Source organism: Lutjanus erythropterus, chromosome 19 (assembly GCF_056507025.1).
Source record: "Lutjanus erythropterus isolate fLutEry1 chromosome 19, fLutEry1.hap2, whole genome shotgun sequence".
Classification (NCBI taxonomy): Eukaryota; Metazoa; Chordata; class Actinopteri; order Lutjaniformes; family Lutjanidae; genus Lutjanus; species Lutjanus erythropterus.
In genome coordinates this window covers 7,840,054-7,859,475 of record NC_139335.1, presented here as the reverse complement: position 1 = coordinate 7,859,475, position 19,422 = coordinate 7,840,054, and the positions used below count along the sequence as shown (strand labels likewise).

The 19,422-nt window shown below is 40.1% G+C and overlaps 1 protein-coding gene across 1 annotated transcript; it reads left to right on the top strand.

Moving 5' to 3' along the window:
• Positions 1-1,459: 1,459 nt before the first annotated feature.
• Positions 1,460-2,489, top strand: rprml (reprimo-like). Its single transcript, XM_084744354.1, has one exon. It carries the CDS (start codon positions 1,681-1,683, stop codon positions 2,014-2,016), a length of 336 nt encoding a protein of 111 aa, XP_084600480.1. The 5' UTR covers positions 1,460-1,680; the 3' UTR covers positions 2,017-2,489.
• The last annotated feature ends 16,933 nt before the right edge of the window (positions 2,490-19,422 follow it).

Genomic DNA, 19,422 nt, shown 5'->3' with positions numbered 1-19,422 from the left:
TTCACCTCCACCTTAGTAAGTTGGTGTCCCTGACAGCTGCAATAGTTACACACTTAAAAGATAAAGTGATATTTGAATAAGTTATTCCAATAAAAAGAGCGAGCTGTCTGCTGTTCAGGGCTTTCATTTCAGTCGCTGCCTCACAGAGGGAACAGCAGGCACAGTTAACACAGGGGAGCCAATATTTCTGATAAATATTTGCCATGGTTCAATTAGAGTTTATTAATTCATGTCTTCATTTCTAAGTTATAGCTCGCTGTGCCTATATTGGTCTCTCTCTCTTGAGGCCCCTAAGTTACAGTGGCAGTTTCCTCAGCAACGGGCATTAAACTCTATAAATACCTCCCAAAGAAGCAGATGATAATCTGCTACTCATTTTGATTCTGATTGAACTGAATGTTTTCAGGCTTTAAATGATTTTTCATCAATTCATGAAAAGCTGTTAAAGTTAATGTATGTCTGAATCAATATTGGCGACGCTCTCTGGTGCTGATGTGCATAAATGAGTGCTGCTTTGGTTTCAGAAGAGCACGCTTCAAAATATCCATGTTTATGAGTCATTTAGCCTCACTTGTTCTTGAAAAATAATTGTCTTAAATTGAGAGACTTACAGAGACCATCACTTGTTTGAAATGCTTTGACTTGTTGAAGGATGTTTTTAGGAAGCATCTTTGCTCCCTAATAGGGATGTTAATGATTAATCATTTATTGAATAATTGCTGTTAAGAATGTAACTGGTTAAAAATGCAATAATCGATAGAAATGACAGAAATCATGTCTCTTCTGTTTTGTCTAGCAGAGCCATTTGTTGAATAAAGAAACTTTATAAATGAAAAAATATGAGAAATAAAGAAAATGGGGGGAAACAGTAATCAAAAGAGTTAAAAGTGTGCATTTTGTATCTTATTACTTAATAACGATTAATCAATTAATCAGCTGTTGTTGTTTTCAGTTGCTCAAACGCACAACATTTGCAGCCCTTTTAATTTCTACACTACCCAAAATAAACAAAAAAGAGAGTAAAGTGTGGATCTAATGTTCTTATCAGACAGATCTCACTTTACTTCAGTGGCAATTATTAAGACATGAAGGACATTGTAAGATAAGAGTAATAATCAGACTGAATGCCAGATTAAGACTTGTTCAAAGTGAGATTTTTTTGTACATCAGAGGAGCTGCACTTTATCTGTGGCCATCTGACTACCTCCCCTGGTGAGGGGTGGTGGTGTGTTCCACTGGGAACTCATCATCACTTTAAAACGCACCAGAGACTTGGCACAAAAGAAGCGCTCGCAGGCGAGCACAGGCGCAAAGGGACTATCTCTTATTACACCGAGGGGAAACACGTTTCGCACATTCCGTACTGCCTAAGAAGACTCACCAAAAGTCAGAAAAACGTGGACTTTGAATTTAAGAAACTTACTTTTTTGGCTGCACTTGATGCGACGCTATTTAGCAACAGTCCAGTGGTGATGTGGATGTGGTCGTTACGCACGGACTCGATGTTTGCCTGCAGGTCTGGACTTTAAAAAGCGTTTTAATTTTTTTGTTTTCTTCCTTTTCTTTTTGTTTGGACAGTCACATGACGCAAACTGTTGCTTGGAGTCCAGATTTAGTGGAGAGACTGTGTGCCTGCCAAGTAGAGACGCGTGCCTATTTCCCTGTTACCCGCGAGGAACAATGAACGTCTCCTTCTTCGACGTGACCCAGGACGCGCTGTTTAACAGCAGTCAGACCCTCGCCGGGACTCTGGCGACATACTCCAACAATGGCACTGACAACGTGGTGACCGGCGACGGCGGAGGGTCCCTGGTGCTGGTGCAAGATGAGCGCAAACTCTTCGTCATGCGTGTGGTGCAGATCGCGGTGCTGTGCGTGTTGTCGCTCACTGTCGTGTTTGGTATATTTTTCCTCGGGTGCAACTTGATGATTAAGTCGGAGAGCATGATTAACTTCCTGGTGAAGGACCGGAGACCCTCCAAAGACGTGGAGACGGTCATGATCGGGCTCAGCTAGAGCATGGAGACCAGGTAGTGTGGAGAGCTGGAACGGAGATGAGGACACGTTTCTTACCACAGGTCAAGATCGGCACCTGCATGTACGTCTCAAAGACGTTGCCTGTGTGTCCGAGTGAGGAAAGATATGCAAAAACTTCACATTTCCTTCCGAAAAACGACTACAGGAAAGTAGTCCAGCGACCAATGTTTGTGCGTAAAGTTTGTGCGTAAAACACGGGCAGTTGTTTACACGTGGGCCGATCCGTTGAATCTTTTGAGTGAATTTAATGTTGCCAACTTGAACAAAGTGACGAAAATGTTTACAAGCTGTTACCTCATTTTTTGTTTAGGTGTTTTTCTTTTTTTGTAAATTTGGAAATGATTGTTAGTGAATGTTTTTAAACTTGTCAAAAAGCATGATTGTGAATTCTTATAGTTCCACGTCTGCCAGTGTATACTATGTGGACGTGGTGGATATGTGGGTATTCTCTATACAAAAGTAAAAAGTATTTTTCTCGGTCTTGTTTCGTAAATACACTCTGAATACTGAAATCTTGCACGTTTTTTCAATGAACTCCGTCACAGCTTTATGGGGTGATTCTGGTCCTGTTTGGCATGCTCGCTAATTGATCTGTAAAGTGATTTTTGGACCCGTTTTGCACTTTTGAAATCACTGATGCTGCATGAATCATTTTGTACCGAAAAAAAAAACTTGAAATTGCAGCATGCAATTAAAACACTGAAATGACTATAAGTTTTGTCATCTTTTAATTAACATGATACATCATTTCAACATTGCTCTATATCTGAATCTATTTTGACAGTTTAGATTTCAGAAAATTATGTTTGCAGAGATATTTTTCTTTCTGAATCATTGCTACACCAATCTGTAAAGAAACATGCACTAGTTAACTTCAAAATTTTAAAATCAAATTAGAACTGTGAAATGTTCTTTGATCCACCTCTCCCTTCACATCTAATCAGATGAGATCTTTATTTATGCGCAAGATGAGATCATTAAGTGAATTCATTAACATACTATAGTAGGTCCACCTTTAAATTTAATAGGATCATTTTTTGAAACGTTAAAGAAAGTGCACAGAAAAAGATATTTTACATTAGTTGTAGCTTAAAATGAACATATACATTTTGAAGCAGTAAGATCACATGGCACAATCACACTTGAGTGCTCAGTTAAAGCAGCGTGGCATTTGTGACACATAGAGAGGCGATGAGAGGACAGTTCAGTTATCCATCATACACTGTAAACCTCTATAACTTAGCAGTACTCAGAAACTTAAGGCAGTCAGTTGCCACAAGTTGTTGAGTTTATAAATTGGAGGTTATCAGAGCTTAAATATTTGGTATTAGTGTTACATGTACTCTTTGATTACAGTGAAATTAAAAATGACTGATTAAGCTGATTCAAATATTTTAAGTAAATGCAACTCAGAATTTTCATTCACTCCTCTGATTGCATTGCATTGTTAACAGAACTTAATAATTCTTAGTATAAAAACTCAGTAAAGTTCAGATTAATAAAAACATTTCAAAAAGACATTTTTTCCCCATTTTATCACAATTAAATAATTTGAGCAATCAGTTTTAAACTGTAGAGCAGGGGTCTTCAATGTTTTTCAGGCCGTGGACCCCTTATCTGATAGAGAGACGGAGCAGAGAACCCCATACTACATACTGTATATTGCATTTTACGTTTACCGGTGAGTCAGTAGCAGCTGTAGTACGGCTAATGTTAGCCGAGTTAGCCTTACTCTCTGAAATTTTGCAGGTGGTCTCTGAGGTGGATGGAAGTTCGGAGCTCCTAAAGTTGCAAAATTATCCACTGTGGCTCACAAGAGTGTCTGTACACTTGGGATAATAATACAGCTAATTGGCCATTTTGTATAATAAAAATAATACATCAATACTAGTTCACAGTTATGGATAGATGCCACACAATTATTTATGACTGCACAAGGATTCATGGGTAGTTTTTTTAGTCCATTATTTTAATACTCTAGGGGTCACAGGGCCCCTGGTGAATACACATGGTTTAGAGAACAAACCAAGCTGATATTGACTTCACAGAATTTAACTGGATCTCTTTAAAGAGTGATGAACTGCAATCAAGAAACACTGAGACTCACTCTGACTAAACTTCCCAGCAGCCCCCACTGCGCCTCAAGAGTTTAAGTATGGCATCCAGAGAGGTTCATGTTCATCTTCTTTTGTGCCATCAGGAAGAGAGCTTTAATGCGGTTGAGCTAACAGTGAAGGGACCTGTAATACCTCGCTGCAGCTTCAGATGAATTTCACACAAAGAGGACATACAGGGACATCCACCTGTCATTGTGCTTTAAGATATCATTACTCCCCCTCCTGCCCCTCAGTGTCTGTCTGCACGCTACACATACATCTTTCCTTTCTCAAGAAAAAAAAACCTTTCCCAAGTATTTCTATTTCAGACAGACAGAAACCCCCTCAGACAGTTTCATTCTAGGTGTCTGATATTAGGTGTCCATTGTATCTAGCTCAGCATTTTGGTTCAATTTCACTTCTATTTCTTCTCTATTTATATCTGTACCCTCTCCTCCTTCTCTCTCATGTGCCCCACTCAGAAGCAACCGATGTTCTCATTATTATTTCAGTACTTGTTAGGAGAGCTGGGGTGGATGAATCTTTACAAACACACCCATGCATCCACACATGTGCCCATTCACCATGCACACATCGGACACTGATGTGCAGCAGACCAGCAAGTTCTGACCTCAACCAAAAGTTCCCCAGAAAAACAACATGAATAAATAAAACTTATTAGATAATTAGACTTTAACGATTGAGAGCAACTCCACAAACAATCTCACGACGCACGGCATGCATGCATGCATAAGAGACATACAGTGTGCTGATATGGTAACTACTGCAGCCCACATGTGAAGTATATTATTGTGTATTATATTTAATTTTTCAGAGCATAATGATAAAAGGTTATTCACACTTACAGAAAGCAAAGTTTAAAGCCTGAATATCATATTTTCTTTTTAACCAGGACACAAATAATTTGTATGGACAAGACTTCTGTAATTTCACGCAAATATAAATCATATTTACAAGATTCAGAGGAGGTTAAGAGGTCAGGTTAAATTATCTACCATGTAAATGCAATCATTTCTGGGGAAGATAACTGCTATGAAGAAATGTAAGTCCATGTAAGCCTCACCTTTTCTTCCAAAGCCTGCAATGTAATCATCAGAGAAAATACACAGAAGACACAGAGAAGCATGCATGATATTTTTGTAGAGCAGAGTTAACATTTTAGTTAGTAACATACAGAAACTTAAATAAAAAGGTCCAGTCAGATATTGCCTCAACAGAGTCAGACTTATACAGAGTCGGGGTAAGTTTAGGCACCGTGTTTAGAAAACAGGTTTGCAGGGTCTGACTGAAAAGGCATATGTGCCGTTTCAACACTGGGGTGGACACATTAAGCAGAGGTCCTCCTCCAAGACATTTTGAGTGTCAAACACTTCATTCCCTGCATTTAAAAAAAACTGTATCAATTTGCGCCCTTTATGCATCAATCAAAAGAAAAACACAAATTTCAGTTGCTAGGTGACAATTCAAAATATAATGGTTTATAATGCAGAAAAGCTCTCAGGCAAGCAGTTTGTCAAAATAAAAGCCCTCTGCTACAGGTGTCACTGGTGATAACCATGATATTAAAAAAATAAAATATTGATACCATGTTAATAATATACCTAGGAATATATTTTGTATGTAATTCAGCAGCTCTTAAACATACTGTATCAGTTCATCTGGTTGCCGTGTCAGTATGCATTAGGTGTATCTATCTCCACCTCCTTACTCTCGTATTTTGAATCTAATTCACTCACCAAAAAGAAGACAAAGCCCACAATAAAACAAAGTTATAGATGAATTGACATATGCTACGTATTGTGACAGCTCTATCTGCTACTGTCATTTTTGCTATTGGGAATGGGACCTCTCCCTCCCCACAGCTGACAGAGACCCTGGAACATGGTAACCTATATAGATGTGTGTTGTTTTCCTGTTATCAGGGTGCCTGAAGTTTCTAGCACCTCCCTTGCCTGCTGTATGCCTTGTTCCAGACCTTTGAATTGGTGCACACACATCTGCTGGAACGGTAGGACAAGCAACTGACTGGGCACAATGGAGACATCAGCCTCCTGATGCCCATAAACAAGGTGAAAAACGTGAGCAAGATCACTTGCTTTAAAGTTAACTTACAGAAGAAGAAACTCTCAAATTAGCATATTTCATATTTCAACTTAAGTTGCATTTGTATTGACTAAAAACAACAGTGATCGGTGATTGTCACTCACGGATATTTCAGCAAGCTTACAACCATAGAAACATGTATAACAGACTGTCTGTGCATTACGATAACCATACTATCATGCTATTTGGTATGCAGGAATAAGAATTAGTATGGATCCATACAGCACACCAGAAGAGGAAGGACTTTGCCTCCTTATTATTACCATTGACATTGATCATTGCATCATGCATTGTTAATGCAGAATCGCTGCAGATGAATGCATTTAGGAAACCTCTGCAGTCAAAAAATAGAATATCATGATCAAGAATTTGCTAGGAAGCCCCTGTTTCTGTATATGAGCTGCTGCATTGAGCATTGAGCTTCTGTGCAAGAATTGTCACTTTCTTATACAAAAGTCTCTGCTCTTGACTTGGCTGAAAGTCAATTAAAATTACTCACCATCTTGCCTGAGATCCACTTTAAGTACTTATTTTCTCACTCTCAGGCACTATGAGTCGCCCACTACCACTGAGCATATGCTAAAGAGTTAGCATGGAACATCATCCATGTGTCCACAGCAGATTGTGGACACATGGACGGATCATTACGGTGCTCCTCTTCACCAACTGAATGATCTGCAATAATCATTTTGAGAGGGAAGCGTGAACTGTTATGGGTCTACAAGTTTGACTGCTTGACAAGGAGTTGTTGTAATGGTGAGTCAGACTGCACCGCAAAGGTTGGGATGTGGTTAATTATAATAAGTGTATGAAGAGGATATTAATAACCGAATGTTGGAGCGGCAGTGCAGGAACAACACGTTAACATGTTAACCCCTCGCCCTAATCAACATGTGCATAGTTGTGCAGGTTTGGTGTGTTTCCAGCTCTCTCTCCACAGAGCGACTGCACATTTTCTTGTCAGGAAGCGTCACCACTGACCTTTTACAATGGAGACCTCACAGAAAATAATGAACCATGCGCTGGCCATGAATTCATGACAGAAATAATGGTGATTAAACCAGCAGTGGCATTCAGCACTTAACTCTAATAAAGATAGCTCTCACAGGAAGCTTGGTTTTGAGTGGAAATACCTAATATATCATATAGTGAGGGTCTCTTGTAATTCTTCGTTTTTCACCGGAAAAGTTTGACACAATACAGTTTTGTCAGCGTAGGCGACACTGTGCAGGAAGCCATTTTTAATTCCCTTAGTATTTTTGATTGGAGGGCAACATACACAAAAGATCTGTTTTCTATGCTGACGCAGGTCCCACAAGGATGAAGTGGCCTTTCTCAGCCCCATTCAATCTGTTTCTAATGGGATGTGTTGCATTCAAAGGAGGAGGCAATAACAATTCATGTGATGAAGTTGAGGGATGGAAACGGCATCTCATATCTCACACAGAGTGAGTGGATGTAAACACTTTTCTTTCTCTGCCTTTTGGTCCAGGCGCACACACACACGCACGCACACACACACACACACACACACACATGCACACACACAGTAGAAAGTGTATGATTTGGTAAAAGGTCTCACCTTGGGTTGAAAGTTTATCAGGGACACCAACCATTTACTGCTAACCAGCCGATTCATTTTTTTTTTTTTTTTTTTTTTAGAAAAAACATAAAATGACATAAAATAAAAGAGACAGCTATTGTCCCCATGTCTCCACTAGTAAGCTTCTCAGTGAGGTTCATCAGACACCCTCCAGCAGGCAGAGAGGCTTATTTCAGCACTGATGAAATACACACAGGTGGTTGTGATGTCGCTTTCATTTGTGAGAGCAGTCCAGCAGTGGGTGCATGGTGAGCAGTGGCAGTGATGGGCAAGTTACTGAAATTTAGAAATTAGTCAGAGTTCTTAGTTAGTTCTTAGTTCTCCCAAAAATGTCATTAGATCATAGATCAGGGAATAGGTTGTATGCTGCCTCTGCAGTCTTACTATTTTCAGGTGAGACAAATTTGCATTATTATTCGAGAGAAATGTCTAGTTACTGCCAAAAGAAGTGGAATTACCGTAATGTGTTACTTTGTGACCAACGCCGGCAGTCAAATCCAGCTTGTGCACTCCAGACTGCTTGCTAGCCAAGATGTTCAACCTGCCAAAAGTCATGTAAGTGACTTCCTCTTTCCACAGTCTAAAGTTAGACACTGATGCTGTTGGGTCTTGCTTGTTTTGTCTCTTTCCGGATGATAAAAAGTCCAACGTCACAAGGGACAGCGACGTTGGTTGTGCTGTTCAGCAGTTAGTGATCAGAGCTAGCTTGTCTGTCCTGGCTAGTTTGACTTTCGGCTTATTCTTCTTCCCCAAAGTGTTTTTCAAAGTGTTTAGTCACGGTAGCTCTCAATGGTGTAACATGCAGAATTAGCTCTTGGCATCCTTTCCCCTCTACAACACTTGTTGATAAGGCATATCACTGGCAACACCAGCGTAAATCACACTCCGATCTTTGCCATCCTTGGACACTGCAGCTGCGTTCTGTTTTTTTTCTCCATGAAGGGATGCAGGCTGGCAACAAATGAAGCCTACTTCACTGAGAAAGCGCAGATGAAGGTTACACACTGTAACAGTGTAGTAAAGAACAGAGTAGGGAAAAAAAGGCAGCTCTCCATGCACCAACAGGCAGGAGGGAGAGTGCACAACTGAATCACCTGGTATGAATTACAAAAACACTCAGTACAGACTGAGACACAGAGAAACTGAGACATCCCAGAGATAAAAGTGAATGAAAAAGCAGGAGAAGACCGAGAAGCTGCCGTAATTCCTCCATGAAAAGCTGGCAAAGATTAGATTATTTTAGTCATGGCAAATCAGCACTCTGTGTACTCACTCATCTTTTTTAACTTTCATCATCTTTTCAGCGAACATTACTGTAATCAAGCAAGTAAGATAACATAAGATAGCTGATGCTGAGCTAAAAATGTTGGCTAACGATCCATAGACACTAATATTCATTTTCACATTCACGTACAAAGTGAGTCATCTATCCGAGGGCATTTTAGGTGCTCGATAAAGTTTGAAGTGGTTCATCCAGCCCCCGCAGATTCTGCATTTATCCGAAAGGTTACACTTGACAGTAAAGGAGTGAATGACATCAGCTCATCATTTCCTTAATGTTAATATAAAAGACAGGTTGTTCACCAGTCCCAAATCTTGAGTTCAAGTCAAGTCCCAAGTCTGCAGACTCGAGTCTCCATCTCTGCTATCCGTTGGCATCCCAAGTACACCCGCCTGGCATCTACATTCACATCATATATTTTGCTTTTACTTCACTTGAACAGAACCTGGTAAAGTTGTTTGCAAGATGCATTACTTTCTTAATGGAATTCTATTCTCTCACTGTGTTAAACCCACTGAAACTGGTGGAATTTCCAAAAACACTAAAAATAAATCACTGGAAACATACAGGCATACACACACAAATGCACACACATACGTACAAACACACACCTTTCCTCCACATCACCCCGGGCAAATTGTGCCGCATCCAATTCAGCAGGGAACCAATAGTCCTTCCATTCAAATTCATGAAATTTTAAATAAATCTATTATGTGCAGGCAAATGAGCAACAAACAACAAAATTGCCTCATTCTTTCCATTATACCCACAACACCATGAAGTTGAAAAGTTGGCGATTACGCACACACACCAATATGCATACACACGCATAAACACTTAACTCAATTAGCACATTTCAAACCATCCACGAAATAATACACCTACATCATTTCACACTCACAAATGTGTTTCTATGCTGCACATATTCTCTGCGTGAATGTGAGCATCATTTGCCAATGTGACTGTTGTTGATTTCATAATAATACTGAGCTGTCAGCTATAACCCCAAGACATTTTCAGTATTTCAGTGATGTGATGTGTCACTGTGCTTTTTTACCTACCCAGTCCCGAACTTCGCCTGCCAGTATGTCAGTGTGTTCTCACTCCAGCAGTTCTGTCCTTTCCTCTCCTGATGTTTTCTGTCTGTCTGCGCTGTCAGAAACTTCTCTTTTTCAGACACTATGAACCAGCAGTGCTCTTCAATTCATAGAAACACGTGTTGTCGTGCAATAATGGAGAAACTGAGGAGATAAAAAAGAAACAATAAAGTGTTGATAATACCCCCAGTGTTTAGTGCTTTTAAAAATAAATAAATTAGTCTAAATGTGGCTCTGAGACATAAAAGGAAAAGAAATTTGCAAGTGAAAAGAGGGAACAACAAAAAAACTTTATAGTTAAAAGAAATTAATTATCCTCCTTCTTATTAACTTCTTCTTCTTCCTATGAGGACACTTAATTCATTTGTGTGTTTTTAAAAGCACAAAATGCTACTTTAATCTCAAGGAAGAGTGGTTTTTACAATTTTCTGGGTTCCACCAACAAAGATAAGTTTTTTATACCCAATTAAATAATGGTTTAATTTTAAATTATGTTGCACCAAACTTTAAAAGTCTCTGTAAACCTCAGTTTAGTTTTTACTCTAAACCAAGATTAAATTTGATTCTGTTGCACCAAAGTCCAGTTTAAACTTTGATCCTGATGGATGGGTAACGAACAATGCAATGTTTTGTAGTAACTGTTAACTTTTTATGTAGCCAGAAAACAATATAATGTGTGTTTTACCTTGTGAGCATGCTGGCAAACAATTGATAGTTTTGCTAACTTTTCACCAAGTTGGCAAACGGCACAACACTTTGTTAACTATTTAGCTTGCTAATGCGTGAGTGCAATGTTTGGATACATTTTGATAACAAAGAGTACTGGAAAGTTAACGTTGCCCCCCCCCCCCCCCCCCCATTAATACTTACTAGGTCCCATGAGCACTCAGAGTTATTTATTTATTTTATTTTATTTGGATCACCAGGTATCTCCATATTGATTAAATCCTACTACATCACTTTGCTGAACTAAGATAATTTTTTTAATGTGCAACAGAACTCTGCTTATTTTTAAATCTGGAGTTTTGTCAAACTATGATTAGCTCTTATCTCAGATTAAATTAATCTCTGCTGGTGCAACTCAGTCTCACAGTAAAAGGTGGGACTCTTAAATCCAAAGCCAGGTCCATTTTGTTTGAGTCATTACAAACAATATGCAAATGAATACTTAGTATTCACAGGTTTAGCTCTCACATGTGCTATTTTGTGTAAAGAGCTTAATCATATTCAGAAGGAACAGATGTCTGCAATAAAATGAAACAAACAGGGAGAGAGCCAGTGGTAGTGTGATCTTTAGCAGCACAGGTGGCCCTACAATCTGATTCTGCACTGCAGCTTTTATGCACTGAGGGGGAAAAAAGGCAGAACAGGTACATCAGTCCATGACTCACTGCTATTGAGAATGACATGTCCTTCTCCTTGTGCTCAAGCTCTCATTGAGGAAATCATAAACTATCCTAAATTAAATTATCTAATGAGCCTCCAACCCGAAGGAAAGTTTTAGATGGAGCATAATACTGCAAAGGCTCATTGTCTGTGCAGGCCTTCGGCAGTAAGGTTAAATCTAATTCTCATGAGGGATGGCGAGTCATACGTCGCACCAAACCATCTTTCATTTCGGTTTCTGTGTTTAAGCGAGGATCACGTCCAGGTCAATCTTGCATCTGGATACGCACGCAGACCCAGTCAGCGTGAGGAGACAGCTCGGCACTGGGGATGTCAGATCAACACAGAAGGAGGGAGCTTGGCACAGGTTTTTGTCTGATTAACTCAGCGCACAGGGAGGAGCACTAGAGAGAGGGAGCTGAGACACAATGACACCAGCTTGGCCGCCTTAGATGGAGACGATCATCATGGGACTAATCAAGCCCACAATAAGCAAAAAGCAAACATCCAGCAGAATAGGAGCTCATTCTGTCTAAGGAGAATAGCATTAATATGCTTTTCTCTAATGACCGTGCCCTCTCAAGAGGATGGTGGGTGTCTCATCCCATTGATTTCCACTGAAAATCACTTATATTGACCATAAACTGGTGCACGGTTCTGTAGTATCATTACAAACCCTTCTCTCCCTCCCTCCAACCACTTACATTTAAATGTCTGAATGCAAGATAATTAGTGTCCGTGGCTAACTAGTTTATTATGTATTAATAAACTCAGAGTGTGCATGGAGACGTGTTAATTGGCTCGAGTTGGTGGTGGGCACCATACAAAGCTTGCCCACAGCCGGGGGAGGAGGTGGGGAGCATCTGTCAGTCAGCCCTCCTCCTTAGGGAGAAGAGGAAAAAGAGGAGAGTGAGAGGAGATATATTCAAAGTCTTATCTCACGTTGGTTTTCTGGCTCTTTTCGTACCTCGTCCCTACATGCCAGACAGTGGAGCGCCACAGAGAGAATAACATCCACCCCCCCCCCCGGCCTGTCCTTCACTCCACTTCGGCCGCGTTGTGTCACGTTCGTGCTCTCGTCGTCTCTAGATATCATCTCTACTTTTTTCATTCACCATTACAGAACATTTCCTCTGTGGAGACTAGGGCTGGGCGATATGGCCTAAAAATAATATTTCAATATTTTTAGGCAATTCCACAATATTTATCTCGATATACACATTTTCTCTAAAATTACATATTGGAAATTCCTGGATAGCACAAACATATGATGATCTTCTATAATATGATGCATTGATGTAGATTAAACGACCAAACAGTATGACGTAGTTAAAATGAACAAAATCTGAAGTATCTACAGCAGTAAAATACAGGGGTGCAACAGATCACAAAATGGTTTGGATCATAGCACGGTTTTGAGTCACAGATTGGATCATTTTTCGAATCAGTATAAAAGAAAAAGAAGGTGGTATTAGGGTTAAATTATTTTAAACGTGTCTTTTCTGTGTCAGCAAACACAACACACAGCCTTTCAGTGACTGCTATACAGCGATCTGAGCTCATTTACACACTTAATGGCGAACTGAAATAAAGTAACTCCCCCTCAGCAGCGACCAGTGGAAACACTGAAAACTCCAATTTGACGATATGGTCATCTGCTGTGTCGCACATTAATTCATACTCAAATATACCAAATATAATTAATATAGCTCCCAGCCCTCGTGGAGACGCCAGATTTCTGCTTTCCTGAGGGGTTCGAGGGTGACGCTGGCCCCTGATGAGAAAGCTCTGAGCCTGCCTGACTGTCCACGTCCAGTTATTCTAATCAGACTTCCTAATCACCTGCTGCAGGGATCAATCAGCAAGAATTACAGCACAGCCGGAAACTTATTACACACCCACAAACATAGACTGGGCTGCAACATGTGAGCACTCATTTTCCAAAACTTTGAGTATCTGTTGTTTAATGGCGTCTTTGTTGAGGCTGTGAGTGGTGCATGTTTATCAGTGAAAGACAGCGAGAGGAAGAGGAGGACATTAAACCTTAAAAAAAAAAAAATTGATTGTACTCTTCGCTGACATTATCTAAACAAACCTCAGCGCGCCATGCACACGCACACACACCCAAACGTGATTGTGTACACACACATGCACACACTGCTGCCACCACATAAGGGCTGCAGGGTGGTGTTGCCATAGGAACGGGGAAAGGTAATGGCCATGTTCTTGAGCTGATGCCGCAGGGGGTGAGGGGCAAAAGAGGGGTGTGTGTGTGAGGGGTTTGTGCGCATTGGGGGGAAGGTGAAAGTGAGTCAGAGTAATGATAAGAGCTTTAATTTCAAATCTGCCATCTTGCCGTGTCATCATACGTCGACCAACGGCCGCAACAAGCGTACTAATACGATAACATTTGAAGGAATATAATAAGTTCTTCAGTGATGCCATGCTATTTGTGTTTAATGTGTTCAGCAGAACATCCAGCTAATGTGGTTAATAGTGTTAGCTTTGAAGCAGAGAGAACTGCTGGGCAACTCTGCATGGCCTTCTCTCTCCACCCCTGGAGTATGAATAAATGATCCTTAATGCAATGAGGTAATCCTTTAACCAACACTGATGACCATTTCTGTGTGTGTGTGTGTGTGTGCGTGTGTGATTAAATATTACTGAGAAGTGCAAATAATTTAATCATACCCCAGCCATCCAGTCCCTATAGAGAGCTGTTGAAGCGTCAGCAAGCTTCAGGGTCTCATTCATATTTGACAGATTTGATATAAGCATATATGGTCCCTGAGATGTTCTAATAATAACCTGTAGATACTCAGAGTGAGTTTGTTTCCTGACCTTGTGTCACCTCACTCTACTTTTCTGGGTGATTAAAATCATTATTATGATATCAATAAGAATAATGAGACCTTTGTTGGTATATGTTATATTATAGCAGCAGTAATGGTATGCAACTAACTGAGCCCTTACTTCTTGAGTCCTCATTGTATGTTAAATTTGTAGACTATGAAAAAGCACTGGTGGACTCGAGGGGTGGTGGTGGTTCTAACTTAAAGGAGAAATATGTAGTAGCTGCACATGCACAAGTGAGTACAGCGGTTCAAATTGCAAGTCGGAGCCACAAACAGTCTATTAAACAGGTTGAAATCCTATTTAATATAAGGTCTATGGTTGAAGCTCGCTGTTTCCCTGTGCTCACTCCTCCCCAGACCCAGGGAAGCTCAGGCTGCAGGAGTGCAAGATGCACGCAGCATTGTAAATTGACAACAACAATGAGAAGTCCTACACTGTAAGTTAATCAGCTGTTTATCTTGTCTGTAAATGTAAAGTTAAGCCAGTCATCAACACAAAAGCCCACTGCTCTGAAATTAGACACTCTGGAGTTGGAGTTCAGTGGCTGCCTGCCAGACTCCATTAACATATTGCTAATGGAGTCTCATAAACAGACACTTACTCACGCGGTAAACATTTGGCATTGATTTGGACTCTATTTAAGAATGAAATGGGCACAAAAACAGTTATTCCAGCCTGAAATAGAAATTTCAAAGGGGGAATAAAGCTGTAGTGTTGCTGTAGTATTTCCACTTATCATGGTTCCTTTATCTCTAATGACATATCAGGGTTATCTTATGATTTATTACAGTAAATATATTACAGAATTTTCCTTTAAGACCTCTGTCTGATTGTCCAAAATTTTTCAGAGCATCACCTTCCCAAATAAGTGTGAAGAAAACGTAACATGACAAAAAAAAAAAAAAAGTAGAACAACTAAACTGGGCTGTCTGACAGGATTTCACCACATTCAACACACTGTGCTTTTGGCTCAGCATTACTATCTGCCATTATGAATCCAAATTTAATGTATTCAGGTTTATATTTCCTCACCATAAGATTTGGAGCTTTTACTGGTGCAGGGTCGTCTCCCACATCCGTTTTTCTTTTCAAAAACCATTTTGTGTCGCTGCATCCGAGAGAAATGCCTGATGATGTGTCGTGTCATTTTTTATTTATGAGATGTCTTGAGCACATTAAGGGATACAGAAACAAACTCTCTAAGAAGAATTCTTAATATCCTCTGGCCAGACAAGATCAGCAATAATGATCTGTGGATGGGACACAACAACCACCAGCAGCAGACAAAAGTAGAGGAAGAAGATGGAGATGGATTGGGCACAGGGCCAGGGTGGAACTCATTTTCACTCCAGGAATTTCATGCCTCACGCCAGCCCATTTTGGTTCATAACCTATTATACTGGACATATTTGTGATTTGTAGTAATACGTTATATTTCATTTTGCATGCAAGACTTGGCAGGCACTGTAGCCTAAGCAAGCATAAATATCTCATCTACTTCTGGCGTTCTTACCTCCACCCTCAAGCTGCAGGCTTGATTTTATCTGTCTGTCTGGCATATTTGGTTGCATCAGCTTTTTTTCTGGCCTTTTCAGCTCCCCTTTTTTCTTTGTTTTTTAAAACAAATTTGACTATTAGAGTTACCCTTTATCTCAACCCACCTTGCATTTATTATTGCATAAACAATAAATGAATGGTTTGTAACAGTAAAAGACACACATGTGGGTGTAGATTAAATGTCATTTCAGCTGCTCCATTTGCAGTTATTGGTCCCACTGTATTATACAGCACATTTAGCTGAATTTATTCTGGCCTTTCCAGCTCTCCCTTTTTTTTATTTCTATTCTCCATGTTGTCTTTTTTTGTGTCCTACTCGTATCTTTGACCAAGTGCCCCTCACTGCAGTGTGCAATTCAGGGTGGCGTTCAATGTGGTCAGAGTCAAAGGTCAAACACAATTACGTTATCAATCAGGTAACCAGTCGTAACCTCCTCGGCTTCTGTGAGTATTGCCTGCGTGATCTATTCATGAAATTATTGTGTTTGCCGACCCTGTCACTGCCCCTTGCGGCCCAACAATCAGCCAGGCCCACCAGGAATCTTCCCTTTTCTCCAAATTAGCCACTCTGGGCCTGATTGGGCACGCACTAGGAAAACCAGTGTCAAATACCACCAGACAAGCTTTGACTTGGAACACTCAAGGGAATAAAAAAGAGGCCGGCCAAGAACACCTGGCAACAGGACCTCCAGGCAGACATCAAGAGACCGGGACACACCTGGTATCAGATAGAACAGAAAGCTATCTGGCCTTGTCAGTGGCCTATAAACCAGACGGGGTGCCAGGCAGAAGCAAACTGTACTTAAGTATATTTATATTTTTGTAATCTGGGTTGGTTCAGTGAGTTCACAAAAACTTAAAAAAACACAATTAAACCAATTCACGTAGGCCACGTTTCTAACATAGTACATTATCTGATCGCAAAATCTAATTTTGTCTTCCATTAAACTTGCTGTCTTTCTGAATCACCACGAGAAAATGGCAGCAAGAAGAGACGTGGACATCTTGACGTCAGACACACAATGGCTTACTAAGAGAAACATAACTGCTGCACTTTTACAGAAATAAGAATAGCTATAGACTCGTTCAAAACATTGCATTACTTCAACTATTACTGAAATATACTTTCTACAGTGCATATTATGATTATAGCATCAGCATGTGACTGTGCAGTCTAATTTATGTTCTTAAAGTTGTCCAGGGATGATTTGATTTCAACACTCACATGATATCTGGATTACATTTCTGCTGGTATTTGAAGCACATTTCTCTCTTATCTTTTTGTTCCTATGAAAAAAAAAAAAAGACACCCTATCTTTTATTCCAAAGGAGTTGATGTGCAGTGTGTGGGCTGCAATGGATAACAGGATAAGAATTATCATTAGGCCACTCTGCCAATTAAACATAGTTTGTTAGTTTCTTTATCTCTCACGGAGTTGGTCATCACCTGCTGCTGCGGTTGCTCCTATCGCCCCCCCTCCTTCCTCCTTCTCCTACTCCTACTCCTCCTCTTTCACCACTTGATGCCTCCCTTTGTGTCACTTTACCCACACGATGACAGGGGGCTTTTAAAAATAGAGACGATCCACCCAGATTACAGCGTTTTAATTACAGAGCTGGAGATGCGATGGGGGTGTGGAGGCCCCTTCCACTGACAGGGAGTGGGGAGGGTTGAGGAGGGAAGGAGAGTTGGAAGGCAGAGTGGTACAGTGAATGTAAACTGTGTGCTAATTAGTGTCGTCTGCCATAGAGAAGCTCGGGCTGTAACCGCCTATTATAGATGCATTGTTGGCGGTGTCGCGTTTTGAGCACGCCATAAATGTGCACCTGTGGCCACATCACACATATTTTAAATATTAATACTCAAAGCCTGTGGGAAGACCGGGGGCAGTTTAAAACAAGGCAACTGTATAAGTTTCTACAATCAGGGAAAAACTACAGTGACACCTATTCTGCGTAGGCTCAGTATTGATCCCGACCCAAGAAAAAGATATTTTTTTTAAGTTTTAAATGTAAAATAGTTGTTATGTTCTAATCTAACAATTTCTAACTCATAACAAATCTTCCTTTCACCGGTCAAGCATGCGTCACCCACAAGTCACCTGTAAAGCACATGAGCTGTTCATCTATGGCATGTCATCTTCTTCCTGGTTTTTATTAGCTGTTTGAGCTTCAGCATGTGGCTCTGCTTTCAGAGTCTGTTTAGCAACAGGTAACTTTAATGTGGACTATTATTGCATGATAGCATCTGATTGCGGTAATGGCGACCCATGCAGATGCTGCGGCCGGTTGCTCATTCAAATTTTACTACATTTTTGTTTAAATGGTGGAAACTGACTCTCTCTACATATCTCTGTTTTGTCTTCCTGGTTCATACACGATTTTCAAGGGGTCCTTGGCTGAGAAAAAAAAAATCTGATTTAAACCACAACATGAACTTATATCTCCTTGCAATACATTCATATGATATAAACCTTATTCTAACTGTATTTTTTTTTTTTTTGCAGCTAATAGTGCTGCCCAATTTAGATCCAGTCTAAACGTATCTGTAAGCCCTACTTTCTTGATTAAGGGTGTAGTGTATGCTATCACCTGTTGTAATAGTGTTGTAGCCATTAGGAATCATATAAATATTTTATTATGTAACTGAGCCACGAGCAGCACCTCTGTGAGCTAGAGAGATAGACAATGTGTCCTTTATTTAGTTTTGATCTTTAGTTTCATTCTAAATGAAAAGCTCAGTAAACACATTTCAGTGTCCCAGTAGCACATTACATTTTAGTGCTGGAAAATGAAACAATATATACTTTGAAGTGCCATCATGCAGATTAAACTCACTCACCTTTTGATTCTGTGTGTGTGTGTGTGTGTGTGTGTGTGTGTGTGTGTGTGTGTGTGTGTGTGTGTGTGTGTGTGTTTGTAGGGGTGTGTTGATGGACGGTATTCTGCCACAGTTTAAAATGAGAGCAACACAGCTGAGTGGGAAAACTTGTGTGTAGAGGCGCAACAGCTTCAGTGACAGATCACAAAACAAAGAAATAAACAAATAAATCTAACCATTTTTTTTTTGTTCTTGCTGGAAGTTCGCAAAAAGCTGAAGTGTAACCAAGTCACTGATTTAACTCTTCTGTTCCTCTTCATGTGCACTGTCAGCAAAGTACATACAGTGTGTATTCCTCAAATTACACACAAGGAATTTGGACACAGTTCTGCAGCTCATTAAAACACATTGGCATAATTTTTTGGGATAAGTAGCGTAATTTCACATAAAAAACAAACCAGTATATGATAGACATGTATGTATCATAAATCAACAAACGTGTTACAGTCCGTATTTCTTTAAAACAAAAGTTGAGGGCACAGCGCCTTTCTGTGCAGAGTTTG

What these genes read in the sequence shown, in the direction of transcription:
- rprml (XM_084744354.1), top strand. Translation starts at nt 1,681, where the DNA reads ATGAACGTCTCCTTCTTCGACGTGACCCAGGACGCGCTGTTTAACAGC.